At 50.0% G+C, this 27,138-nt stretch overlaps 3 protein-coding genes across 15 annotated transcripts in view; 2 read left to right on the forward strand and 1 right to left on the reverse strand.

Moving 5' to 3' along the window:
• WDR54 (WD repeat domain 54) overlaps window positions 1–1,883 on the forward strand; it is a 30,259-nt gene extending 28,376 nt beyond the window's left edge. For all 4 annotated transcript variants that reach the window (XM_090281566.1, XM_090281567.1, XM_090281565.1 and 1 more), the window contains exons 6-10: window positions 4–131; window positions 1,012–1,112; window positions 1,210–1,372; window positions 1,525–1,599; window positions 1,681–1,883. In XM_090281566.1, the coding sequence (XP_090137692.1) occupies window positions 4–131; window positions 1,012–1,112; window positions 1,210–1,372; window positions 1,525–1,599; window positions 1,681–1,812 (599 nt within the window). In that variant the 3' untranslated portion in view covers window positions 1,813–1,883. The remainder of the gene's footprint in view (window positions 1–3; window positions 132–1,011; window positions 1,113–1,209; window positions 1,373–1,524; window positions 1,600–1,680) is intronic.
• A 113-nt stretch (window positions 1,884–1,996) lies between these two features.
• RTKN (rhotekin) lies at window positions 1,997–17,267 on the reverse strand. Of its 10 annotated transcripts, XM_090281559.1 has the most exons (13): window positions 16,877–17,010; window positions 9,953–10,004; window positions 8,340–8,539; window positions 6,536–6,597; window positions 6,385–6,438; window positions 6,165–6,282; window positions 5,744–5,953; window positions 4,923–5,017; window positions 4,713–4,819; window positions 4,359–4,487; window positions 3,531–3,699; window positions 3,260–3,364; window positions 1,997–2,667 (listed from the first exon to the last, which is right to left on the reverse strand). In XM_090281559.1, exons 3-13 carry the CDS (start codon window positions 8,498–8,500, stop codon window positions 2,342–2,344), a joined length of 1,536 nt encoding a protein of 511 aa, XP_090137685.1. In that variant the 5' UTR covers window positions 8,501–8,539; window positions 9,953–10,004; window positions 16,877–17,010; the 3' UTR covers window positions 1,997–2,341. The 10 variants fall into 10 exon arrangements, with proteins under 10 accessions (XP_090137685.1, XP_090137684.1, XP_090137679.1 ...); XM_090281558.1 differs by lacking the exon at window positions 9,953–10,004 and having other exon boundaries at window positions 16,877–17,267; XM_090281553.1 differs by lacking the exons at window positions 9,953–10,004; window positions 16,877–17,010 and adding an exon at window positions 14,815–15,060.
• A 7,383-nt stretch (window positions 17,268–24,650) lies between these two features.
• On the forward strand, window positions 24,651–27,083 carry INO80B (INO80 complex subunit B). The gene is made up of 5 exons (XM_090281563.1): window positions 24,651–24,820; window positions 25,052–25,244; window positions 25,464–25,582; window positions 25,740–25,909; window positions 26,473–27,083. The coding sequence occupies exons 1-5, from the start codon at window positions 24,763–24,765 to the stop codon at window positions 27,001–27,003; spliced, it is 1,071 nt and encodes a 356-aa protein (XP_090137689.1). The 5' UTR covers window positions 24,651–24,762; the 3' UTR covers window positions 27,004–27,083.
• Window positions 27,084–27,138: the final 55 nt, after the last annotated feature.

Here is a 27,138-nt window from a genome sequence, read left to right on the forward strand (position 1 = left end):
CAGGAACCTGGTCAGGCCGGGTACTGGTATTTGATATCCCAGCCAAGGGTCCCAACATTGTACTGAGTGAAGAGCTGGCTGGGCACCTGACATCAGTCACAGACATTGCCAGTGAGCCTGCCCAGGGACAGGTGAGTGGACTACCCTTTCTAATTCTAGTAAGCCCAGCAGCCTTCCCCACCTAGGGAGGCAGAAAATCTAGATGCCAGTCTTGGCTCTGCCACTAGCAGCTGGATGACTTTGGGCAAATTGCAGCGCTTTCCTAGGCTTCAGCCGCCTCAGGTCCAGTGAAGCCAGGGATACTTTAAATTCACATAGCGTCTACTAGTTCACTAACACTTCTCAATACTGGTGTGAATTTAGGAGTTGTGACAGATGGTTTCTAAGATGCTTTCCAGCTCTGACATGTGCAGCTTCCTTCTCTGGGCTTGGGCAAGTCCTACACCTCCAGTGCCACCCTCTTCAGGAAGCTTTCCCCCTATTCCAGCTTTCACTGGCCTCCCTTAGCTGAGCCCTGAATTCAAACAGTCCTCAAAGACAACTCTTCTGTCCCTAGATGGGTTGCAAACCTCTTGAGAACAGGGTTTTTATCTTCTAACTCATTTTGTCTGCTGAATCTGGCCCAGAGCTGGGCCCATAGACTGACTGGCTACCTGGGGTTGGGGGTCAAGAGGCCAAGTCTAGTTATGGTTGTGACTGGCTCACTATAAGACCGCCAGAAGGTCTTAACACTATGGCATCAGTTTCATCATCCATTCATCATCTACCCACTAAGTGGAATGATATACCCCCTCCTAACACATGGTGTGCATATGAGAAGGGAGGGTGGGGAGACTCTGAGGAATGCAAGGCAAGTATTTTATGCTTCCTGAGGGAGCCCTGGGTCCAGGTTGTAAGGGCTCCCTATTTTCCCTTTCCCTAGAGGTAAAGATGCAAATGCTGCCTCCCTTCCCCTGTATATAGGACCCAGCGGGGGAGGAAGGGAAGGGCTGACCCTGCCTTTCCCCTCAGGACTACATGGCTGACATGGTGACGGCAGATGACTCAGGCTTGCTGTGTGTCTGGCGGTCAGGTCCTGAATTCAAATTATTGACCCGAATTCCAGGATGTGGGTAGGTGAGGCAAAGGGACCGAGGCCTTCCTGAAGCAGCTTTAGGATGGGGAGGGGCTTGGGTCTGGGGAAATCAAAGTGGGACATTGTCCTTGCAGGGCCCCGTGCTCTTCGGTGCAGCTGTGGCAGGGGATTGTAGCTGCAGGCTATGGGAATGGGCAAGTGCGTCTATATGAGGCCAGCACAGGAACTCTACACATCCAGATCAGTGCCCATGGCCGGGCCATCTGTGCCCTGGACCTGGCTCCAGAGGTGGGCAAGGTCAGTCTCCTCCTCCATCCCTCCATACCCTTACTCCTGGTACTAGATGTTGAGAGGAGCTCTACAGGCTTGTCTTTGCTACTTGGTGTAGCACTGCAGCCCCTACCAGCCCTGTCACCACACTCTGACTCCCACGCGTCTTTTTTTAATAGCTCCTCTCTGCAAGCGAGGACACCTTTGTACACATCTGGAAGCTGAGCAGAAGCCCAGAGAGTGGCTGCATTGAGGTGTGTGTGGAGAGGAGTGGGATTGGGGGTAGGGGGGGCAAGCATGCGGCAGTAGGCCCTGAGCACTCCTCTTCTGCCCAGGTGGAGCACTGTCACGGCGAGTGTGTGCCCGACACTCAGGTGTGTGGTGCCAGATTCTGTGATCCCTCAGGCAACTCCTTGGCTGTGACTGGCTATGACCTCGCCGAAATCCTGAGATTTAGCAGTGTGTGACAGCAGAGAAGCCTTCTTCTTTCCCTGTGGTATTTATAAAGGACCTCCTCCACCTGGCCCTTGTCTAATCACTCAGTATCGGAGTCATTCTTCACAATTGGTGAACTAAGCTCCAGGGAAGAGGGGATGGGGCAGGTCTGGACCAAGCAGAGAGGCAATCTGTTGTCAAGAACTAGGTGAAGACTGCTGTTGAATAACTTTAATGGTTGATGTGGGGTCACAAGGGAGGTGTGTTCCCTCCCAGAGTGCTTCAGTGCCATCCTCAAAGCTGGTTAGTTCAGGAGATACGGCAGGGTTGGTTCCAGTTTTCTCCCAGGAAGGGTTCAGGGGTTCCAGCCAGCCCCAGGAATGAGTCCCTCAGCACCATGGCAACCATAGCTTAAGAGAGGCTTCTGTTCCCCATTCCTAACCTACCCCCAGTCCAGCTGAGGAAGGGGAGGCCAAGCTGGCCAACCTGCTACAGATAGCACTGGATGGAGCCCAGCTGCACATCGTCTTCTGGCCAGATCCTGCTGCCAGCGACTTTCTCTCACACTGGTGACTGGAGCCAAGTGCGGGGCAGGCCTTTGCTGCAGAGGCCTCTGGGTCGGGATTGATGTGGAGGGAGGGGAGCAACTGAGCGGGAAGCACCAGGGGAATGGTCTGGGGGGGCAGCATCCAGGGAGAATGTTCTGGGACGTCCCCAGGGTAGGGGGTGGGTCCGGGCTGGGGCCGCTGAGGCAGGCAAGCAGGGGCTAGGCAGGGCAGGCCGGTCTGTAAACATGGCTAGCCAGGGTGGGGGCGTCTCCAGCCTCACGCCCTCCCGCTGGGCCAGGATATCTGTCACCGCTGCGATGTCATCCAGAGGCTCAATAGCTGTGGTACCAGGAAGGGGTTGAGGGGAGGGGGCTAGTCAGAGCTGAGGCCCCAGGCTTACCCAGCCCTGATCATCACCTGTCACTGTAATAGGAGGAAAGGAAAGCAAAGCCCGGATCTCGGCCGAGATTTCATTATCCTGCAGCAGCAGCCCCTCACCTGGGCCCCCTTGAGCCACAGACTCTGATAAGACTATGGGATACAGGGTGCAGGGTGGACAGGATTGGTGGGGGGGTGGGGGGGAGCAGAAGTGGGTAAAGAAATCAAGAAATAGGAGGAAAATGAAAGCAGTGCGAAGCAAGTGAAGGTCAGAGGAAGACAGGAATCCACATGCAGAAAGGGAAACAAAAAAGAAGAAATTAGGAAGAAAATCTGTGAAATGAATCTGGTTTTGGGGGGTTTTGAACTCTGCTGGAAGTGGTTCTATGAAGAGTTGGAGGAGAGAAAGGAATTCAACAGGACTGGGTGGGACTTGAGTCCCCAGAGCTCTGCCTTAGTCTAAAATGTGTCTCCGGTTTGTGTCCACTATCTGGGTTCCCTTGAAGCCTCCAGTGCCACCCCCATCAGGTTCCCAGAGTATACTTTCACTCACCCATCTCATGGTACAAGGACCCCTGCTTGGCCAGTACTTGGGGTGGTTTCCGGGGAGCAGGGGTTTCAATCTTCATGATTTCATCACAGCACTGCTTCCACTGGCCTGAAGGGAGAGAGTGGTTGAGGGTGGAGAAGGGGAGGACTGAATGGGACAGGCTACCCTCTCCACTGCTCCATTTCCTTCTACACATTCTTGAAACAGAGGCCCATGGTAAAAAATAACAAACACCAATTCCTCCCAAAGGTTTGATCCAGCCCCCTCCTCTTACTCATGTCCAAGAAAAGCTGCCACAAAGCCTCCCTCCAGCTCTGCAGGGCTCCCCGACTCTCTGTCTGAAGGATGTGTGTCACCTTGTCCTGTCCATACTGGTTACTGATGATAAGGGTCAAGGGCCGGCCTGTGGCCTGGTCCAGCTCCCCTGCCTGGACTCGAGTCTCCTGCAGGAGAAAAAAGGGTCTGCTTCCAACCCCATGTTGGTCACAGAAGCCGGCAGTGACTTCGCGTGGGCTTGGTCATCCCTGCCTTAGAAAGGCGCTTGTGGGGCTTTCACCAAACCCTCTCATTTGCCTCCTACTGAGCGGAGTGGGAAGAAATAGCAGGGAAGGACTGAGGATGAGACATGATCTTCACTCAGGAAAGAGAAGCAGATGGAGACAGGAAAGAGGGTGGGCAGGGGAAGGCTGAGGCTGGCAGGAGTGCCGAGACATAACGTCCCTCACTACTGCATAAAAGTCAGCAAAAGTGCTAGGGGACAGGGAGGGCATTGGACTTGGCTTGGGAGAGGAAACCAGGAAAGGGTGGAGTAGATGTGAATTAGAATCTGCGAGGGAAGATGGGAAGTGCATGAAAAATCATAAACTGGCTTTAGAACCCTCTGAGAACTGGCAGGGACTAAGGCTGGTAAGTAGAAGGGACAACCTTTTCCCCTTGATGCTGGTCAGGGAGAATATGGTCAGCATTCCCAAACCTGGAGTTGGGGATGGTACTGAGGAGCAGGAGGCTTTGATCTCTAAGGTCTGCACCCACCCTCCTGAGTCCTGAAGGAGAGGCTCCAGGCCCTAGCACCCAGTGGCTTGACCACCAGAGGACCCATCACCTTGTTGATCGCAATAGTAAACAGTGGCTCTTCCCCAGTATCTGCATCTTCAGCTCGCTGGTAACAGAAGAGGTTTGTGCCTTTCAGGACTCCATGCACTCGTGCCCAGTCCCGCTGCTCTCCAGCTGGCTGCATAGATGTCTCAAGGTTTCCTGGGGAACCTCCCAACACCCTTTTTCTCAGCCCTCCACCCAGAATCTGCTCCTTCCTGCCCCTCCTCCTGTCTGAGCCTCCCCTTGTCTTGCCATACCCTTCCTCCCACCCATATCTTGATTTCTTAGTTCTTAAGATTCCCAGCTGAGCTGGCTCTCCTCCGCCTTCTCCCTCTCCCTTCCATTCCTCAGGGGCCCTCACCTGCACCCTGAGGGAACCACTTGCAGTAGGCTGAGTCATGCAGAGAGGCTGAGCCACCAGGCGGCAACACACACTACCATAAAGGGGCAGCCAGGCAGGGTTCTCATCTGGGGGAGAGGAAGTGCAGGATGAGGGTGGAAAACGAGAAGGGGCCCATTGAACGACCCCTCTTTTCACCATCCACATCACCCCCCACACACACATACTCACCATGGCTGGCGAGGGTGAGGTCATGCGTGCGGAACCCATCTTGCACTGCTGCCAGGGTGAGTGTGGTATGAGCCAAGAGGTGGTAACGAGGACCACTGCAGGATATATGGAGAAGTGGGCCTCAGCAAGTGAGGAGCGCGTGAGGGCCACATTAGGTGGTAGGAGCTATATATAGCGCTCAGCAGGTCTGCCCCAGGCCACATAGAAAACCAGCTTGCCTCCCCCACAGGAACTGGGAACAAATGTTTACTGAACTCCTGTCAAGTGCCAGGTTCTGTGTTTTTTCCATATGTTATCCTCCTGTACTCCCATGGCAGCCCTGGGAGGTCGGTGGCATTCTTTAGTTAATAGATGAGGCAGCTTGAGGCACAGAGAGGTTAAGAAATTTGCCCATAATATATAGCTTGATAGGTAGGTGATGGAGCTAGAATTTGAACACATGCCTGTCTCCAAAATCAGCATTCTCATTACCCTAAATGTTCTCAAACTGCTGTTCAGAGTGCTCCAGACTCCTGTAGGCACCACCACAGAGCCCAGGCTACCCTCCTCCAACCAGGGTGCTCTGTTCTATCCATGTAAGATGCATTTGCTGCTGCAAAAAAGTAAAGACTCTAGAGCCTAGCTCTCCCTGCATTCCTATGGGTTATCTCAGTTGGCTTAGGCCCAGCTCTGAGTGCATCCCAGCCATGTGGCCGCTGCTCAAACATGTCTGTATGTCCTGGCAGCAGTACAAAGTAGGTTCTGCAAGCTCCCCACTGCTCAAGAGGTCACCCGCAGCCAGGATAGCCACTTGAGGGCAGCGGGGGAATACAGGGCCTTACCCCACAGCCGGGGTGGGCAGCAGGATGGGACTGCTCCCCGAACCCCCAGCACTCTCCAGTGATGCCCTGACACGCCTCCCAGAGGACCGGCCCAGGGAGCTGCTCAGTTTGGTGGCAAGCCTCTTTGGGGCACCAGCCAGGGCCCCCTCCTCTTCCATGCAGGCCCCATACAGCTCCAGCCGAAGTTCGAAGTCTGGCCCTGCCTCGGTGCTATAGAAGTGTGGGAAGAAGAGAGGAGGATGGTCTTGGGGAATTCCAGGGAGGTGTGAGGGGTGGGGGTTGGGGGTAAGGATGGATGTGGTATGGTACAAGTTCAGGACAGCTCCACAGGGAAGGCCCATCTCCCTTCCTCCCTTTCCTCCCCTCCCCCATAGCTACCTCATCAGAGCACTGGGACTGAGTGGAAAGATGAGGTACTCACAAGAGCAGGTTGCTCTGAAAGGAGATGTCCGTGAGGGTCCTGTCCACCAGGATCATCTCTGTGTCCTGAATGTCTTCCCCTAGCTGCAGCAGCAGGAACACAGCCCAGCGGTGCAGGTCTGGGGACAAAGGAGGCAAAGCAAGTAACAAAAAAAGTGCCACACAGGAGCTTTCAAGTTCATGGTCATTCCCCTGAATTTATCCCAGTGTGTGGAACTCACCGCCTTTGTTCTTGAAATATTCTGTGTCCTTCCACATGAGTGGAATCCGGAGGTCTAAGGGGCAGAGGATTAGGAACAGATGTTGACATGGGGCAGGAGATCTTGTAGTTGGGCAAGGAGCACCAGGGGCTGAGGTAATTGTGCTTCTTACCTGAGATGCAGACTCGGCCTCGGCAGGGGGAGTGCTCAGCAGACAGCTCACTGTCAGAAGGCCTGTGAGTAAATCACAATGTCCTGGCTTGGCCTCCAAACACTACTCCCCCAGCTCTGGTTTGCAAGGGCTCTAGGACCACCTGTCCCACCCTGAGCCCAGGCAGCCCCCCAGCCAGGCTGTCCTTGCAGGACTGAGGGACTGTTCGAGCTGTCAACTAAATTCAGGGGGTTGCTGGCTCGCTAGCTCACATACAAGCTCTGGGCTCCAGCCCCTCTCCAAGCACCCTCCCTGACCACCCCCAACCCCAGACCCCTGTCAGGGACCAGTGAGCCTTGAGGGGACAGGGACCCACAGAGCGATTCTCTTTCAAGGGCCCTTCTCCATTAAACCCCAGGCTTGAAAGAGTTTGCAGGCTTTTTTTTTTTTTTTTTCCTCTCCTTTTAAACAATAAGGGATGCTGGTCTTCTCCACCATCTCATCACTTTTTAGGAGGATACTGAGTCAACCAGAAAATCAAGTTTTTGATGAAAGGAAAAAACCCAAGCCGGGAACATTTGTGTTTCATTTATCACAAACCTCTCTCCTCCTCAGCTTTGATTTCTCCTTTACCCTCCTGGCTAGACAGGCTGCGCCTTCCCAATGCCCCAGGTTCCTCAGGGCCCCACTGCAGGGCCCCAGACACCTGGCCTTCCTCATCTCCCACCCATTGTCAGGACTCACCGAGTATGACCCTTCCTAAGGTGACAACAGATAGTTTACTCATATTACTTCATGACACCAGTGATGTAATCAGCGACTTAGTCGGCCCTTAAGCGAAATGATGTGACACTGATGTCAGTGTGGTTATTTGTCAAAGACTTGGGGATACCTCAAGTCATGCTGTCTAGGCCTGCGGGCAGGGCAGAGACTGTTGATGGCTGCTTCTCAGGAGACATCAAACTCATAGTAGAAGCTGTCCCCCTGCCTGCTTGCCTTTCCTCGAGCTCTATGGGACAAGCCTAGAATGGATTTTCTATCTTCCCTGTGGCTTCATGGGTAAGCTCTGGAGGGCTCCTGGCAACCTCTCCTTGTGCCAGCCTTCATGGCTGAGCTGGGACCTTCTCCTATTCAACCTTGTGGGGTCAAGCAGATCACTTTGCCAGAAGCCAATCTTACAAATGATCAATTTACCAAAAATGACCAATTCTTAGAATGATCATATGTCAAATATCTTCTCCACATTTCAGTTTTACCAGAGCATCAACTCAACCATTTCACTGCAAATTTGTCAGATCAGTAGAGTCTAATGTTGGTAGAATTTGTGTTTCTCATTCAGAAAGAAGCTGAGCCCTTTTGGAATGCACAATCTAATTTATGTGAAGGTACAGGCTTTCCCTTAAGTGATTTTTAAATTATTTCCTTCCCCAATCTCTGCCTCTGATGATGAACCCCAGGTATGATGAAGTATTTTCAGTTTGTGGCAGATTGGCTATTCAGCAAATTAGTCATTTGGTCAACTGACTTGGAGAAAATTGGCTTTCTAGAAACCAGCCAAATAGCCTCAATAGATCACAGGCAGGGCTTAGCAAATTATTCGTGTTTTTTGCATTACTGCCAGCCTTTCACCAAAAACCCTGACTTTCCTGAGTCTAGTCCTAGCTTCTCATTAGTGCACCTCTGGGCAGCATACTGCAGTGGTGAAACATCAAAGTGTCTTCCAGGCCCGACACGAGGAGGTCAGCCTTAGGGTAATAATCCACACTCCACATGCACACATACTGTACCACTGACCCCCAGAAGGCCTTGTCTCCCCCTTGCTCACCGCCGGCCTATCTTCCCCAGCACCTGCGCCTCCTTGCGCCGCTGCAGCTCGCCCATGTAGCTGAGGATGCGGCTGTTGCACACCAGCAGGCTCTTGGTGGCCTCCAGAGCCTGCTCACGCTGGGAACAGGCTGCCAGCAACTTGCAGGCCCCTTCCCTCATCCGGATCTCATGGTCTAGCTTTCTCTGCAGCTCTGTGTCCTAGCCAGAGTGGAGAGAAGGATGAGAAAGACATGTCAGTCAGAGGACAGGCAGAATCACCCTCCAGTTCCCAAGTGGGCTGTGGCCCAGGAGAAACTGAAAAGAAACTTTTGTTTCAGGTACCTCAAGGGCAATGGGTGAGTTTCAGCCTCAGCTACCAAAGAATGATCTGAGCAGCTTTGTAAAAATACAGATGCCCTCATGAATTTGATGGGGGGAGTATACAGTCCTTCAACATCTTTTGAGAGCAGTTGGGAACAAAAATCTATGAAAACTACAAATTCATGTATCCTTTGATCCAGCTATCCAATATGTAGGAGTTTATCCTACAGATATAGTTACACATGTGGGCAAAGCCATATTCATTGCAGCATTGTTTTAAAACACCAAGATTAAAAGTCCTTCAACACAAAATTGGTAAAATAAGTAACAGCACAATAGACTAATTGGTGTGTGTGTGGGGAATTACTTCATAAATTATATAAATCTCTCATCACTATGTTGTATACATGAAACTAATATTATAATATTGAATGTCAACTGTAATTGACAAAAAAATGGGATAGGTAAAAATAAATAAGTTACAGCACATCTCTACTATGGAATACTGCAGACATTAAGAGTGTGCAGATATGAAACCATCTTCAAGATATATGAAGTGAGAAAAGTAGAACAGTATTATAGCATGCTACCATTTGTGCACCACATATATACATGCATATACATAGATATAGATATGCATAAAAAAGTGGTTGCAGGGATAGAAGCCAGGAATGGAAAACAGATATGATACTTTATTTATATATACCCTTCTTACTACTATACTACTGGAAATTGTGTTGCCTTTTTAAAAAATTAAATATTCTCAGTTAAAAAAAGTACTAGGCCCTACCTCAGACTTGAAGAATAAGATTCTCTAAGAGTGGGGCATTTGCATTTTTTTAAATTACTACAAGATTTTGAGGTGCAGCCAGGGCTATAAACACCAACGAAAGGGAATGGATACATAATAAAGTCCATCCTGGGTGGACTCAAGTTATGGGGGGACATCTAGTTGGCAAGGGATCAGTGGAGAAGGAGCTTACCACCTACAGAATTCACCCCATACACACCCCAAATTAGGGGGTCTGCCATGTGCTGGGTCTCTGAGCTTGGAAGGTGAAGACAGGCAAAGAATGGAGATGGGAAGGCAGGTGAAACAGGAGGTCAGGAGTGAGGAGCTGAGTAGGCTGTGTACAGGGCCACAGTGGGGGTACTGGGAGAGGCACCAGGATTCTCAGGAACCCTCTATGCTCATAAAGGAGCTCTGAAGGTCTTGACACAGAGCAGAGGAGTAGAAAACCAGTTTGAATAAGACAAATGTGAGTTTAAGCCACAGTCCTGCCAGTCTTGAGAAGCTGGGAAGAAACTTACTGGAAAAGCACTGGGTAGTTTACTCAACCTCCCTGAGACTTGGTTTCCCCATCTGTAAAATAAGGATGGAAACAGTTCCCACATTCTAGGGGACAGGAAGGTAAAGCACTAACACAGCAGTGCTCAGCATGTGGTACACATGAATGGTGGAGACGTTCATTTTAGAGCTGTGACTTCGCCAGCAGTAGCATCCACCCAATAAGCACTGGAGCATCCCTGTGCTGTCCAAGGCTCCATTAATATGCAGCTGGGGAGTGACAGACACAGACATTAATGGCTGCTCCCTACGTGCTATGTCATGGCATAAACATGCTCACAGAAAAATAGACCCTGTTTGCTTCTGGCTGAGTGATGTGGAAGACTTCAGAGAGGAAGTGGAAGACTAACCCCAGTACAGTGTATAGGTCAGTTCAGAAGGCAAGCCAATGGTGGCGTCAGGTTGGAAGATTGGTGTGAATGTGACCACCCAAAACCTGTCTTCTCCCAAGAGAGGCGACAAACGAAATAAATTGCCATTCCTGGTCTAGACCTCTGGGCAGCATACTGCAGTGGTGAAACATCAAAGTGTCTTCCAGGCCTGACACGAGGAGGTCAGTCTTAGGGTAATAATCCACACTCCACATGCACACATACTGTACCACTGACCCCCAGAAGGCCTTGTCTCCCCCTTGCTCACCACCAGCCTATCTTCCCCAGCACCTGCGCCTCCTTCTCCCACACCAGGTCTCTTCCACACCCTGTACCCTTGCTTCTGTCCCTGGTGGCTCCAGCCTTTAAGTCTGTAAGACCTGAAGATCCTAAATTTCTGCGTCCAAAAGCCTTGTCCAGCTTCCCTACACATTCTTTCTTCACTATTTCCTGGGCCACTGAGCAAAGCCAAATTATCTCCAGCCCTTACCTCAGCATAACCATATATTTCCCTCCCTGATTGATTAGAAAAAAAGCAACCTGATCCCAAAGCCTCAGCCACCAGGAAGCCCTCTCACATTACACAGCTACCCCCAGCCCCACTAGGTCTGTCTGCAGCAGGGTCCCACCTCTGCTACGCTTCCCTTCTTGCAACCCCCATCCCATTCTGCATCCAGCTTCTTCCTCAGACACCCCCAATGGGTGAGAATGAGGGCAGGGGACGGACAGGCAGGCATCCTCAAGGTCCCTCCTGGCTGGCCTCTCTATCCCGGCCCCAGCACTCACGGATCCTTCCCTAGCCCTGGCCATTGCGCGCCACGCCGCCGCAGCGCCCACAACGCACTGGTCCCGGTAGATGCCCGCTTAGCTGCCCCGCCCGCGGCGCTCAGGGCACCGGTGACATCAGCTCCCAATTGCCGCGAGAGCTGCCGAGGGGCCCCAGGGCGGTCACACTGTGAGCCTAGTCACACTAGGCTCCGGACTCCTGGGCTCCCCAGGAGACCCAGTGGTGGTGCTACGGTACCACCTCCGGGAGCGCCCTGTCGCCCTGGAAAGGGCTTCAGGGCCACAGCATGAGCGGGAGCTGCAGGAGGCCGGGAGGGTGGCCCCTGCCCTGCTCAGTTGCCCTCCAAGGTGACCCCTTGTCCCGAAGCGTGGGGGAGGAGGATAGTGAATAAACTGGAATAGGCTGCAGAAGTCGCTGGGCCCAGCCTAGACACCTCTGCTACGGCCCTCGGATCCTAAAATCACTCTCCCACGGCCTAGAAATCCCGGCTCCCGTCCTTCGCACAGAGTATCTCAGGAATCCTGGCTCAGTTTCTAGATTCCTGTGCTTTTTGCCCATCTCCCCACCCACCCCAGGGATAGCGTCTTGGCGCCCGCTCCCCACCCGCATACCCCCTCTCTCCGAGAAGGCAGCATTTTCACCAGACTCTCCAGAGAAAGAGCCCAGAGCTGAAAGTCAGCTGGGCCTGGGTCAGGACCCAACGGGCTAAAGAAGGATGAGTAATAGGCAGAAGCCCCAACACACTGATGTGGCCCTCCAGGGACATCCTTTCCTGTCCCTCCCACTGTCTTCTGTCCCTGACTTCCTGCTTTGCCTCACCTTCTGTTCCCTTCAAAATCTCCACCAGGGCTAAGTTCAAATCCTCACTTGGGAACTTGACTAGCTGTGGGAACTTAACCTCTACAGCCTCAGTAAAGTGTGTGTGTGTGTGTGTGTGTGTGTGTAGTATTTCACTTCCTCTACCAGGGCCCAGCACATATTTAAAGGCAACCTTTCTCTCACTCTCACCTCCCCTTTACTTGCAGCTTAAGTTGCCTCCTCCAGAAAATCTTCTTGGATTTATTCTTCCACAACTACCTTTCTTGCCAATTCCTGAAACATCAATGGGTCTCTCTTGGGCGGAGGGAGGTGCTGGTGAGCTTCATGGAGAAAGAACACAGCACCTTCAGCCCATGACTGAAGGAGAGGTGATAGAAGTGAAATATAAGCCCCCTCCTCTGTCCCAGAACTTGGGCAGACCTCCCATGAGGAAAAATTACATGGCGGGGGAAAAGGGCATGCAGATTTTAAACATTTTAATACCTAGACCACTCTGAGAAATAAAAATCTCCTGCAATGATGGAAATATTCAATAGTCATCTACCATTTGAAATGTGACTAGAGCAACTAAGGAACTAAATTTTTTATTTAATTTCATTTTAATTATAAATTTAAATAGCCACATGTGACTAGTAACATGGACAATGCAGAGGACAAGGGATGACAAATGGATTTCATCTCATGTGTCAACACAGGACACCAAGTAGTGTCAGAATCCCAAAAAGCTGACTGGGCACCTTTCTGCATGTTAGAAAAAGGTGACCCTCTCCAGACAAACAAATTAGATAAAGGTGCCCCCTCCTGTTGCAGCCCCAAACCAGATCAGGACTCCTGGCTCTGCCTGGTGCCCTTGTGAAGGAAACAACCTGCACAATTTATGCTAAGGTTGTGCTGAGAAAGATTCAGAAGCCCCCACCCCCCACCCCCTGGTGGTGATTGACTAGTAATGTCTACTCTGATCCAGGGAGTCGGGGCAGGGCCCAAGAGAAGTGACAAACGAAATAAATTGCCATTCCTGGTCTAGACTCTTCACAGTCCTGCCTCTGGCCTCCCTCAGCAGATAACCCATGCCTGGCCCAGGTGCTCATTTCCACCGCTTCCTTCATCTTCCCATCTCAATCAATTGCCACACTGCCCAGTTGCTTAGCCACACACCTGGGAATGATCCTGGAGTCCTCTCTTTGCCTCACCCTTCACATCGAATCCATCAGTGGATCTACCACCAACATTTGAAATCCACACCCATCTTGTCTCCACCACGAACCCTTCATCCACACCACCAGGTTCATTCCCCTGAGGCTGCAACAACCTTTTTTCTGGTGATTTTCTTCTACCTCGCTTCCAACCTTCCTCTCTCTCACGCCAACCCTGACCTAGTCTATTCTCAGCAGCCATCATTTAAAAATATTAGAGTTGTCCTCCTTGCATAAAATCTTTCCATAGGTCAACATCACAGCAAGAGTAAAATCTAAGTATCTTGTCATGGCCTTCAAGGCCCTGCATAATTTGGTCCCTGCCCATGAGCTCAACCCTAACTATTTCCAGCCACACTGGAACTGAAACTCATCCCCTTTTAAGAGCCTTTGCGCTCGCTATGCCCTCTGTTTGGGGAGCTCTTCCTCCAGTCTTCACATATCTTCACATCTTTCTGGTCTCAGCTCAACAATCTCCTCACAGAGACCTTCTATGACCTCTGCATCTAATGCTGCCCTCCCTACACCTCATGTTGGTTATATCCTCGTTTTCATTATAATTTCACTATGTGAGATTATTTATGTGTTTGCATGTTTACTGTCTGTTCCCCCGTAGAATGGACCTTTCCTGTCTGGTTCTCTAAGGTATCCATGATCTAGAAAGGAGCTTAGCATATAGTAGTTGCTCAATAAATGTGTTTAAAACTAAATAAATGAATAAATAGTTCCCACCAGCCCTGGCTGGTTTAGCTCAGTGGATTGAGCGTCGGCCTGCGAGCTAAGTGTCGCTGGTTCGATCTTCCAGTCAGGGTACATCAGAGAAGGAAAACTCTGACTCCAAAAAACCTCCGCTGCCTTGCGGCATACCTCTTCAGGGGAAAGGCTAAGGGAGTAAACCCCGACAGAAAATCCGGAGCCGGAGTCCCTAAGGCGGTTTGACGTTGTAGTCAACACCGGCAACTCCTGCGGCGCACCTGAACCCAAGCTGTATCGACTCCGTCTTTCCCTTGGACCCTTCAGCTGCGAAGAGAGGGGGGGTCTGCTGCATGGGCAACAGCAGACCCTCCATATTACCCTGCCCAGGCTCTGTAGCTTCAGCGTCATCGCAAGATGTCGATTCAACACGGGAGGAGACAGATACCATGTCACTCCCGAGTCGGACTGCACAGCCATTCTTGGCGGTGCAGATAGACTCTTAAGAAGCTACACCATCGTCTCTCGAGACGGACGGCTGCCGACGACGAGTTCCCACCATCTCCATGGTCAGCAAATGCTTTACATCCTGCCCCAAAGCCCCTTCCCCTTCTCTAGAAAGGCCACATCCTTCCTGTAAGCTTCTCACATTGAACTCCTCTTTTTTTCCCCATACCTGAAAGGACCCTCAGCTCCAGGACACACATCCACACCCACCCACAGAGCTTCCAGATGTAGGTGTGAAGGCCCTGTTGTTAACACATGCTCTGATTGGCAATACTGAGCCTGATCCACACACTGCACCCAATGGAAGGGATACAGAACCACCTGTTCCTCGCCCCACTTTGAGCAAGTCCCCCCTCCCCCCTCAGCCCCAGCAGGGATAGGCTGGGCAGAGACGGGCTGGGATGCATACCAAAGAGGTACACTGAGGGTGGGGGTTGAGGGGCGGGCGTCATTACCTCCAGGCTGAGCGCCATCTGCCGAATGTAGAGCATATTCAGATCTTCCAGGATGCGCAATCTGTCCTGCATCTCTGTGCCCCCTAGTGCCCCTTCCCTTGTCAACCCCTCCAGAGGGAAGGGGCAGGCAGGCACAACACTGCGCCACAATTCCTCCTCCCTCTGCTCCCCTGGTCTTGAAAGAGTGGGCAGCTCTTAGGCAGAGAGTAGAGGCTGCCCCTGTCCCTCTGCACTTCTGTTAGACCCCTCTGGCTGCTATGACAAACTTTCCTTGCCTACCGATGTTCCAGAGCCCTGGTGGGAGTTAGTGAGAGGAAAAGAAAGTGAGGTGAGGGTAAGTGGGGTTCCACGAGGGGAGGCCAGCTGCAGAGGGGGCTCTGGGCACAGAGTGTCCAGTCTTGCTTTGGTGGCAGCTGTTCTCCCAGCTGTGAAAGAAAAAGGCCCTTTCATTCCGACTCTGGCCCCTCCCCAGCCTCCGCCCACATCCCTGGCCGGGTGGACAGAGACTCTGTGAGCCTGTAGGGCCTGAGGGGCAGGCACAGCTGGAAGGGGGCAGGGAGGGGAGCCTCATGTAGGTTCTACAGAGTCCTGGAGTATGTCAGAAGACTGGAGCTTTTCTGAGAGGGTTTCTGGCTTAGTTTGAGGGAGAAGAGGAATGGAGGTGAGAACGTGGGTGAGCCTAGGGAGTGTGACAAAGGTGTAAATGCGGCCCAACCCCCAGGGCCACCTTTTCCAGCGCGGGGGCCCTGTCCAGCCCGCCCCACCCTGGGCTCACAATTACCTCGCTTTTCCAGCAGAAGGGAGAAGAGGGAGGGAGAAAGGCAGGGGTGTGCCTGTCTGCTGCTGCCCCCACTCCCCTCTACAGGCCCCTTCCCTTCCAGACAGGAAACCAGCACTGATTCCCAGCCAGCTGCAGCTTGCTACCCCCACCCCCGCCGAGTTTACGAGTTTACGGAGTCACACACCCCTGGGCAGCCGGCTGGGCCTGCGGCTCCGCCCCAGCCCCTCAGCACTGGCCCCATCAGGCCGGGCTCATCCTAGGGGCGGCCCCAGCTCCTGGGCCCCTCCTCCTGGCCTCGCCTCTCACTCTCCCACACTGGCCCCGGGCAGGGTTGCTTTTGGGGGACCCGACAAGGGCCCTCTCCACCAAGTTCACTAGCTTCTGAGTCAGAGAAGGCCCGGGATACCATCCCGGGACAGGACGCGAGTGAATGGGCCTTTGTTCTGGGCAGGCTTGGGGCAGGAGCGGGGGTGGGGGCAGAGCCAGGCCTGGAATCCCCGCCGGAGGGAGAGGGGGACGGGAGGAAGGCCCCCTCTCTTAACCCTTCCAGGCCCAGCAGGAAAGGAGCGCTGACCTTGGACAGCTTCTTAGCTGTCGCTATGCGTTCTCTCAGCCCCTCCCGAACCTCGTTAGGGAGTTACAGGTGGGGTTCAGACCTTAGCATGGTGGAGAACGCTGGGCCCGGGAGGAAACTGTCAGACTAAAGGCTGAATTCCTCTCAGGACCCAAGAAAGGAGGCTGGAAGTCTGAATGTGAGAAATAAGCCCTGATCACTAAAAGGGACTTTCCCGCCGATACACACACCCTTCCAGCTCTTCAGCAGCCCAGAGGAGAGGGATTCGGGAGGGCTTCTGCGAAGTGGCCCGACGGGCCTGAAAGTCGAGACTGATGGTGGAGGCTGTCCCAGACAGTCGGAACAGGTTACGACACGGGGCTGCGGCCGCAGGGAGTAGCGCGCGTCCAAGCCAAGGGTCCAAGCTGTTAGAACCAGTACGGCTGCCCACCGCCCTTAGTCCGGGGCCCGGGAGGCGCCAGACACATGTTGGGAATCGACCCTGAGGCTCCTTAAATTGAGACCAACCGACCAGGGAGTGTCTGGGGCGGCACAGGTCCGATTAGCCTGCAGACAGTAGGTCCGCTCTTGACTTCTCAAGTTAACCACGGGTTTGGACACGACCCGCGGCGTCTCCGCCCCCCGGCTTGGCTTGCGTGCGGGTGGGGGCGAAGCGGCGGGGCTGAAGGAGCCGGGTAGGCGAAGGGAAGAAGGAACGGGTCTCTCACCTCGGGCGGGTCGCTAAAGACGCTGAGTCGGAAGCGGCCGCGTTTGAACTCCATCTCCAAGGCGGAGCCCCTGGCCACTGTGACCCGGCTCCGGTGGTTTCGGGAGAACATGCTAGCGGTTTGGCGCGTATGCCAGTCCTGTTCGCTCCCTACACCGCCCCGCTCTGCCTTGTTTTCTTGGCTTCTGTCCCTGGACGTCCCCCCGAAGCTCCAGTGGTCGGGTTCCCAAACTCCGCCCCCGGAGCCGACACCTGGGCCAGGCAGGGCGCGGCCCCCTCCTCTGCCACCCCAGCCAAATGCCCGTTCGGTGGGGCCAGTCCCGAGGCGCCCTTTCAGCCCCTCATGAGCAGGCCTGGCCCGACAGCCCACCTGCCAGGGCACCTTAACCCGCGCGAGCACAGCGGGGGAGCACTACCCCTTCCGGCCTGGGTCGCCCGCTCCACACCTGGGCAAGGGGCGGGCGAAGAGAAGCCCCGCCCACCAGCCGCTGACACCTGGCACAGCGGACGACTCGCTCACGGAAAATCCTACGGCCACATGGATCGCCGAGGGGCACACAGCATCTCTAGCCGGAACCTGGGGCCGCGCCCTATCTCACCCCTAAATAGCTTCCGAAGAGACCATTTCAACTTCCTACAGTCCCAAATATTTCTTCGACCCCTTTTCTTGTTAGGCTTTCCTCCCGTCTGTACTCCCATCCCTAGCGGCCACAATTCAAGGGGCAAGTCTTAGAAACCCGTTCTGTCACTTACTAATTGTAACTCCCTGACTCAGTCATTGAACTTTCTGAACTTTTCTTTTCTTTTTTTTTTTAATTTTATTTTTTGGTTATTCAATTACAGTTGTCCCATTTTCCCCCCATTGCTCCCCCCTCCCAGCTCATCCCTTCTCCCACAATTATATCCCTCCCCGTTGTCCATGTCCATGAGTCATTCATATACGTTCCTTGACTAGACCCTTCCCTTACTTATTTAACTTGTTTTCTTACCTGTTCAATGGAGATACAATAATTATCTCTGCTCTTCAGGTTGTTATGAGAATGAATGTAAAATTCATAGCGTAGTACCTGGCACAAGACGAGTGCCCCATAAGTGTAGCTAAGAAAAAAAAGGAGTGGGTGCAGCACCCTGAGTCCTTGGACCTCAGCTCCCTGGACCCAGACCTTAAGTACCTTAAGAGGGTGAGGACATGGCGGCATCCATAATGGCTATCTCCCAACTGTTTTGCTTGGTGGCTGAGACAGGGTTGCCACACTCTGCTTCTGCAGAAAAGGGGGGCCCCCTCTTCATCCCCAGAGAGCCTAGTTAGAAGAAAATGGTAGAGAATTAGCTTTCTGACCACACACATAAGGAGTCTTCTAAGGAGCTTGAAAGAGAGGAGCTCCTTCATAGCACATGGGCTGGAGCCAGAGAGATACCAGCCTTTAGATTTAGGGTGGTGGACACAAAAGAAAAAATAAATTTTTTATTAAAAACACACATAGAGCCCTGGCTGGTGTGGCGCAGTGGACTGAGTGTTCAGCCTTCGAACCAAAGGGTCACTGGTTCAATTCCCAGTCAGAACACATGCCTGGGTTGCTGGCCAGGTCCCCAGTTGGGGGCCTGCAAGAGGCAATGTATCTCTTGCACATCCATGTTTATCTCCCTCTCTTTCTCACTCCCTTCTTCTCTCTCTAAAAATAAATAAATAAAATCTTTAACAAAAAAATAAAAAGGCACAGAGTTTTCAAACATGCCCAATCCTACCTTTTAAAAATAAAAGGTTAAAAACTAAATGAATAAACACATCTTCCCCGCCATCAGAGAAAAACATTGAAACAATTGGGTGCTTCACGCTAGCTCATGAGAGACAATTGCTGAATTTTCCAGAATTATTCATTCCAATTGTTAAACACAGCTTTAATTAAAAATTAAATTATAAAAACTCACAAATAAGTAAATTTTATTAAAGTGATAAATGCTCAAAACTTATCATCTTCTACTTCTTTTACTGCATATTTCATTACCTCTTGAGGTTATTTATATCTATAGTAACTGTATGGTAGAAATGCTATATAATGACTTACTGCACATCTCTTCCCAACTCTGTCTTTTTTTATTTTTGTTTTAATTTTTTAAAATTGTTGTTCTATTACAGTTGTCTCATTTTCCCCTTGCTCTCCCCTGCCCTGCCCACCCCAACTCTGTATTTTTTTTCAAACAATTTTATTGATTTATTTATTTATAGAGAGCGGGGAAAGAAGAGAGGGAGAGAAACATCACTGTGTGGTTGCCTCTCACATGCCCCCAACTGGGGACCTGATGTGCAACCTAGTAATGTGCCCTGACTGGGAATCGAACCAGTGACACTAGGTTCGCAGGCCGACACTCAATCCACTGAGCCACAGCAGCCAGGGCTCCAACTCTGTCTTGACGTCACATTTGAAACTGGTCACAGTGGAAGTATTTATTCAATAGAAATAAGTGAACACTACAAATAAGGGTTCACCCTGCCCCTGCCCCAGAGCTTTTGTTAAACATTTACCAGTATGCCACTGGTTTGGTGCATCATCATTCCAACTTTTTCTTTTACTTATGTCTGTATCTCTGTCTCTCCAACTATGAAGTAGATATTGTGGGGAAGAGGTTGTTGGTCACCCAGTGTTCAAATAATCTTCCTAAGTCTGCACAGTCCCCTACTGTGGACAATATTAGTAAGTTGAAGCTCTACTCTCTTTCTGGCATCTATAAGACATTCATCCTCCCTCCCACTCTTGACAGCCCAGGGATGAGCACTTGGCCTAAACCAGCCAATTGGAATGCTCTCAGTTGGACTTTGCATCTTGAATGAGTAAAAACAAGGCCCAAGGATAGTTCAGTTATAATCACTGTACCTGCACCCCATAAGGAGTGTGTGGCTATGCCAGGAGGGAAATCCACATCAGCAGGTTCCTATGGTGTGAATTTGGTGTGGACTTGGTGTAACCTCAGCTATGTGCTCCTCCTGCCTGGCCTCCCTTGGTTCCCACCCCTTATCTAGGGAAGTACAGGATGAGCCCAAATCATTTTGCAGTGCCAGGAAGTAAAAAAAGTGCTCAAAAGATGATGGAAGCATTTCAAAAGGACATAGAAACCATCTTTAAAAAGTGCCTACTGACAAAATCTGGGACAAATTTGAACATCAAAATAAATAATGGTATTAACGGATTACAACCCAATGACCAAAACAGGAATCCATGCTGATATAAATATGTATGTAAATGAATGTAAAGAGAAGAGAACTCTTCTTCACAGTAGAATGCCAACTAATATATGTAGATAAAATAATGGAAGTAAAAAGATTATACCATTGGGCAATTGTTAAAATAGTATTTATTTACACTGCATCCATCAATGAACAATAAGCCTGGTAGGTGGAGGTTTGGTGGGGAACAGAATATTAGTTTCAGAGTATTTCCCCAGAAAATACTCATTAATTACGAAGTTGAAAATGGTGACTCTACAGAGAAGAAGACTGGCAGATATCAAGTGATCAAGTTCAATATCATCTGTGGTGGGGTAGGCTGACATCATGTGCCGACTGTTGTGATACTCTGAGAAGAAAACACCATAATATTTTTTGTGTGTAGTACTCCTACCAAGAATTTATGAGTCTAGACATGGATCCAGGTTGAGGGACATCCTGCAGAATCACAGGCCTGTACTCTTTAAAAACTCTCAAGCTCACAAAAGATAGGAAAAGAGTGATAAAATGTTCCAGATTAAAGCAGATCAAAGAGACAGGGTAAGTAAAAGTAATGCATGATCCTGGAGTTGGATCCTGGTCTAGAAAGTAAAAGGCAACATTGGGCAGCTAGTGAAATTGGAATGAGGTCCGTGGATTGGACAGCTATGTTGTAGCGATGTTAATTTCCTGGTTGGGGGGCTGGCCCAAAGGTTATAGAACAGTGTGCTTGTTTTGAGGAAAAAACACAGTTAAATATTTAGGGGTGAAATGGTATTGTGTCTGGAGTTTGCTTTTAGATTAATCAGAAAAAGAATGATGATGGGCTGGGGGAGAAAATGATAAATATTAACTGAAGAATCTATTTAGGGAGATAAAGTTCTTTGTATTCTTCTTGGAACTTTTTTGTAAGTTTGAAAGTATTTCAAAATAAATTATATTATAAAAATAAGGCTAAGAACTCTTTCAGAAGGAGTTCTTCCTTTCAGCATACAAACATGCTCCACTCTCTCTCTCTCACTCTAAACAAAGCAAAACTAAAAACAAAATAATGAAGCCAGTGACTAACTACTTGCTGTTGCCACTTCCTCCCTGCTGGGTATCAGGATGTTGAGAAAATAGCACTGGGCCCAGCGTCAGGAAGCCTCTGTTTGAGGTTGGTTCTTTCCCTCCTGAACTATGTGACTTAGGCCAAATCATTCAACTTCTCTGAGCCTCAGTTTCCTCATGAGAGAACAATAGCATCATCCTTAGGGAGCTGTCTTGGGGCTCAAGGGAGAGACAGGATATAAAAGCAGGTTATCAACTCTAATTCTAACTGCAGGGGATCCCTCACTTTAACTCTTGGTGATACAGGACTGTTACCTCCACATCCTGCTAGAATGCATTCTGTTCTTGGCACTCAGCCTGCCCTTTGCTGAACTGTACACAGCTAATCATAGCCTTCATTTGCTGATACTCTCTGTCCTTGGGTTCCTTTCTTGTCTCTCTTGACCTCCTCTTCTCAACCTGCCCTTCTGCCTGCCTTTCCAGGACAGGTGCCCACTCAGGTCTGTTCCTGGTCCCTTCCTCTACATCTACTTGTTCATTCTGGAATGTCTCCTATGTTCCCATCCCTTTAGGGACCCCCATTATTATGCTGAAGACACCCACCACTCACATCCTCTGCACTGGCTTCTCCTCTCAGTAGCCCATGTTATTTGGGCATTCCCACAGGCACTTCAAATTCACCCTAAGAAACACTAAATGAGTCTCTTCTAACTTGCTTTTTTTCCCTATATTCTCTTGGTTTAAAACACCTTGTTTCTGAATTTAGCATAAACCATTCCAGTATTTCCATGAGCACGAGTTACCCTTCCTCAGATCACTCTTGTTTTGTTTGGTTTTCCACCAGAAGTCACTGTGTTGGTCTTTGCTCTATACACATAAGCACATCTATTGCCATTGGACACAGAATCCGTGTAATGCTGTACCCCTCAAGGAATTAAACTTATTGAAAAGTAAATAAATAAAAGGGATTTGTAAATAAGTGAATAAATAAACCACCTTGTAGAATTCACTTGCTATTATTGTTGTTGTTTGCTTATTGAATATCTACTATGTGCCCTAGGAACTTTGTACTTTGCATTCTTGATTTGCTTTACTTTTTTTTTTTTTTTTTTTTTTAAGATTTTTGTATTTATTTTTAGAGATAGGGCAAGGGAGGGAGAGAGAGAGAGGGAGAGAAACATCAGGCTGGGGACCTGGCCTGCAATTCAGGCATGTGCCCTGACTGGGAATCAAACCAGTGACCCTTTGGTTAACAGGCCAAACACTCAATCCACTGAGCCACACCAGCCAGGGAGATTTGTTTTACTTCTTGAGAGAGCCCTATAAAGTAGATTCTACTTCATTCCTTCTTACAAAGCTGGAATCTGGGGTTCAGAGAGCTTAAGTAACTAAGCCTAAGGTTACCTAGCTAATAAATGATAGAACTGGGATTTGATAATAGGCTTGTCTTACCTCAAAGTCCATTATCTTAATATTAATCACTATATTACATTGGCTTCTTCCTGACTGAATTCCCATATATAATTTCTCATTGACTCCTTTTAATCGATGAAATAGCTTTTGAATCACTATTTTTTTCTTTTTAAAAAATAATTCTAGTAATCTGTCAGTTTATTTTTTTAAAGATTTTGTTTATTTTTTAGAGAGAGGAGAAGGGAGGGAGAAAGAGAGGGAGAGAAATACCAATGTGTGGTTGTCTTTGGCACATCCCCAGCTGGAGATCTGGCTCACAACCCAGGCATCTGCCCTGACTGGGAATCAAACCAGAGACCCTTTGGTCGTAGGCTGGTTCTTGATCCACTGAGCCACATCAGCCAGGGCTGAATCAGTTCTTTCTTTGTTCACGGCTGCTACCTTGTTCAGATAAACATCTCATACATATTTAAATATATGTATGTAGATGGTGCTTTTTTCTAATTATAAACGTGATATATACCAGCTGTAAGAAAATTCATTACAGATCTGGATAGTGAAAGCTCTTCAACCTCAACTTCTAAAGATAACCACCATTAATGGTATAGTACACACTCAATTTTTTTCTATGCATATAGTAGCATATTATGCCTTTTAAAATGGGATCATCTTGAAAATTGCTTATTTTATGTCAGCTCATACAGAGCTACCTTGTTCTGTTTTTTTATTTTGTTTTGTTTTTAAGATTTTATTTATTTGTTTTTAGAGTAAGGGGAAAGTAGAGAAACATTGATATGCGGGAGAAACATCCACAGGTTGCCTCTTGCATGCCCCCAATCGGGGAGCTGGCCAATCGACCAAAGAATGCATAAGTAAGTGGAACAACAAATTGATGTTTCTCTCTCTCTCTCTCAAATAAAAAAATTTTAAGTTTTTTTTTAATAAAAAAAAAAATTTAGGCTTAAACACTGCTATTTGTCCTGCTTCTAGTGCACCTGTGCTGTTAAGCACCTCTGCCCTTTTACTGGCAATATAATTTATGTACTCCACTAAACTGTGAGCTCCTTGAAGGCAGAGGAAACCGTTCACATTCATCCTTGTATCATCATTGCCTAGCCACGAATTTGGCCCGGAGTATACGCTCCCGATGTTACAGAAGCCCTGGGCTGTTCCAGTTGAAACAGAACCCACGGGCTGTTTTGTTAGGGGCCCGATTGCCTGCCACCAGAATTATAACTCTGAATACCAGAGTTTAGTCAAAAGAAAAATAATTGTTTATTTAACAGTTATATGGATTTAGATTTGTGGATTTCTGCCGTTAAGTCTTATGTTCCTTAAAACACCCACAAACACATATTTCTGCCTCCCCCTACCAAACCAGACTAGTTTTAGAAAAGTTGGAGATACCATTTCCCTACTTCCTAAACACAGTTCAGCTTTACCAGTAGCTGCCAATCATTCAGTTCTGATTGGGGAGGTCTTGTCTGTGTTAAGGTGCTCGCCAGCTTTTAATCCAAAAACCTCGTGGATTCTCAGCTTCCTTGTAAACTGCATGTAGTTTTTCCTTCTTTGTAATCCGCATGGAGAACCCTTCTTTACAAAGCAGCATAGTCAGTCAGTCCCCTTAAAATGTCTGCCGCTTATTTTTAAAACCCTGACTGCGTCCTCTGATGCAGTGGGCATGGCACTCAGTTCTGACCATTCACAGAACCTCACGCAGGCTCTGCGTGCTTTTTCCAAACCATTCCATCGCCCAAGACCCCTCCCATCTCCTTGAGGCCTAAGAAGCATCCGAGTCATTTTGCATAACAAAGACACTAGCCCCTAGCCTCAGGCATGTGAAGGCATCCTGAAAGCTGCTTCCTTTTCCCCATACTCCAGCCGCCAGCTCTGGGGGTTTTTGGACACCCTTGTTCTGTAACACCGACACTTGAGCGTAATAATTAAATCAGCGATGCTGGGCTCTGGAACATAGTGTGGAGAGACGGAAGGAGGGGAAAACGTTGCCCTTTCGAGTTGAAGCTATTGAACTCGGAACTCTTGTTAGGAGTACCGTTGTTTCTCGGGAGGACTTTTAGACTCTATGTGTGCCCCGCACAAACATGGCTGCTATATACCGGAAGTAACCCGTTATTCTTCTGGAATTAGCTTTTCCGCAGGGCGGAAAAGGCAGGTCTGCCTGTGTCCCGACCATTTCCAGCCACCTTTCCTAGCAGGAACCCATGAGTAAGCTGTGGCGGCGCGGGAGTACCTCTGGGACTATGGAGGCCCCTGAGCCAGGTAAGCGCGCGTCAGTAAAGCAATTTAGACCTTTGCAGAAAAGGAGCTTCTTTCTTGCTCCGCGGAGCTTCCAAGGTACTTCGCCGCAAGTGGGAGGAAAAAGGCGGGGCTGTTGCTGTAGTAACAGCGAGTACCCCGGGAAAAGTGGGACTCCTTAGGAGTATTTGGTTCTTCAGGGCTCTCCACTGCCCTGCTCCTACCGTACAGCGTTGACAGGCTTTCCTTCCGCAGGGGAAGCGCTGGAAATGAGTCTGGCGGGTGCCCACGGCCACGGAGTGCACAAGAAGAAGCACAAGAAACACAAGAAGAAACACAAGAAAAAACACCATCAGGAAGAGGAGGCTCTACCCACGCAGCTGTCTCCTGCTAAACCCCAGCTCAAACTCAAAATCAAGCTGGGCGGGCAGGTCTTGGGCACCAAAAGGTGAAGCCAATAGAGCCAAGGTTTTACCTGGGGAACTTTAGGAGCAGGCGTAGATAGGAGAAGCTGACTGGGTTTTCCAGAAGACAGAGAATGGACACTGACTTTAGGGCCCAGATTAAGACAGCAAGAACACTAGAGGGTGTGGGGAAGGCCAGATGTAGCTACTGGGCAGAAGGAAGACACTTGCTCAGCTAACAGAGTGGTATTGCTTCTCTGCAGTGTTCCCACTTTCACTGTGATCCCTGAGAGGCCTCGGTCACCCTCTCCCCTTATGGTTGTGGACAATGAAGAGGAACCTATGGAAGGAGTCCCCCTTGAGCAGTACCGAGCCTGGCTGGGTGAGAAGGATCTGGAGGTGGGGAAACTGGGTTTCTCACTATACCTGTTTAAGGGGAGAAGGTTGCTTCCGATGAGGGTGAGAATATTGGGTGCCCCAGTATTAACTTGGCCAAATTTGGGTGCCCCATCTGAACAATTCTACCTTTATCCCTCCAGATGAAGACAGTAATTTGTCCCCCTCCCCACTTCGCGACCTATCAGGGGACTTAGGGGGTCAGGAGGAAGAAGAGGAACAGAGGTGGCTGGATGCCCTGGAGAAGGGGGAGCTGGATGACAATGGAGATCTCAAGAAAGAGATCAATGAACGGCTGCTCACTGCCCGACAGGTAGGCTGGTTCATTTTTTATTGTTACCAAATATTTAGAGAACCTTCCATGTCTCAAAAACTTTGCTGGGCAGTGGGCAGTCAGTGATGGAGAAAAGACAATATTTCTGTTCTCATGGAACTGGTATTCAAGTGTGTGTTGGGGGTGGGGATTGAATAAGTAAATAATTTTCAAAAGCTGTTAGGTTTATAACAAAAATGGGGTGATAAAACAAAGTGGTGATAAAGAGACAACATTAGATAGGGAGGGCAGACCTCCCTGAAGAGGAAACATTTCCAATACTAGAGGTGCTTTTTAAAAAACTCCCTGGAAATGTGATGCAAAGAGTTTGGTACACAGGGCTGGGAGGTAATGTGACTAACACTTTTCCCCCTGACAGTGATCTAAAGCTGAAAGTCTGAAGACGGGAGGAAGCAATATTAAGGGCTCCTAGTGAGGGTACTCGTTGCACTCCTTCTCCCAAGGCCTGTGTTCTTTAAGATCCTTGCTTTCCACGTGTCCTCTTCTGCTCCCACTGACCTCACCTCTCCATTTTCTGACACCACCCCTCTGCCTCTCCCCAGCGAGCTCTGCTTCAGAAGGCTCAGAGTCAGCCTTCCCCGATGTTGCCGCTGCCTGTGGCTGGGGGCTGCCCGGCCCCCGCCCTAACCGAGGAGATGCTGCTGAAGCGCGAGGAGCGGGCACGTAAAAGGCGGCTGCAGGCTGCACGTCGGGCAGAGGAGCACAAGAACCAGACTATCGAACGGCTCACCAAGACTGCGGCACCCAGCGGACGTGGAGGCCGAGGGGCCGCGAGGGGGGAGCGGCGGGGAGGGCGGGCCGCGGCCCCCACCCCCATGGTGCGCTATTGCAGCGGAGCACAGGGTTTCACCCTTTCCTTCCCATCTGGCGTCCCCACCCCCGTACCAGTGTCTCAGAAGCCACCCCCATCTGGACGCCCTCCGCGATGCTCAGTCCCTGGCTGCCCACACCCACGTCGCTATTCCTGCTCCCGTACGGGCCAGGCGCTGTGCAGCCTTCAATGCTACCGCATCAACCTGCAGATGCGGCTGGGAGGACCCGAAGGCCCCGGGTCCCCGCTTTTGGCTACTTAAGGCCCTTAACCTGGATTCTGCGCCCTCTCCCCTGCTCGGATTGTCTTCCCCACCCTATTAAATGTCATCCGGTGCTTCGACTTGTACAGAATTTACAGAATTGGGAGAATGGGGTATGGAAAGCCAATTTCCCGT

This window comes from Furipterus horrens, unplaced genomic scaffold (genome assembly GCF_987537825.1).
Source record: "Furipterus horrens unplaced genomic scaffold, mFurHor1.1.pri manual_scaffold_6, whole genome shotgun sequence".
NCBI lineage: Eukaryota > Metazoa > Chordata > Mammalia > Chiroptera > Furipteridae > Furipterus > Furipterus horrens.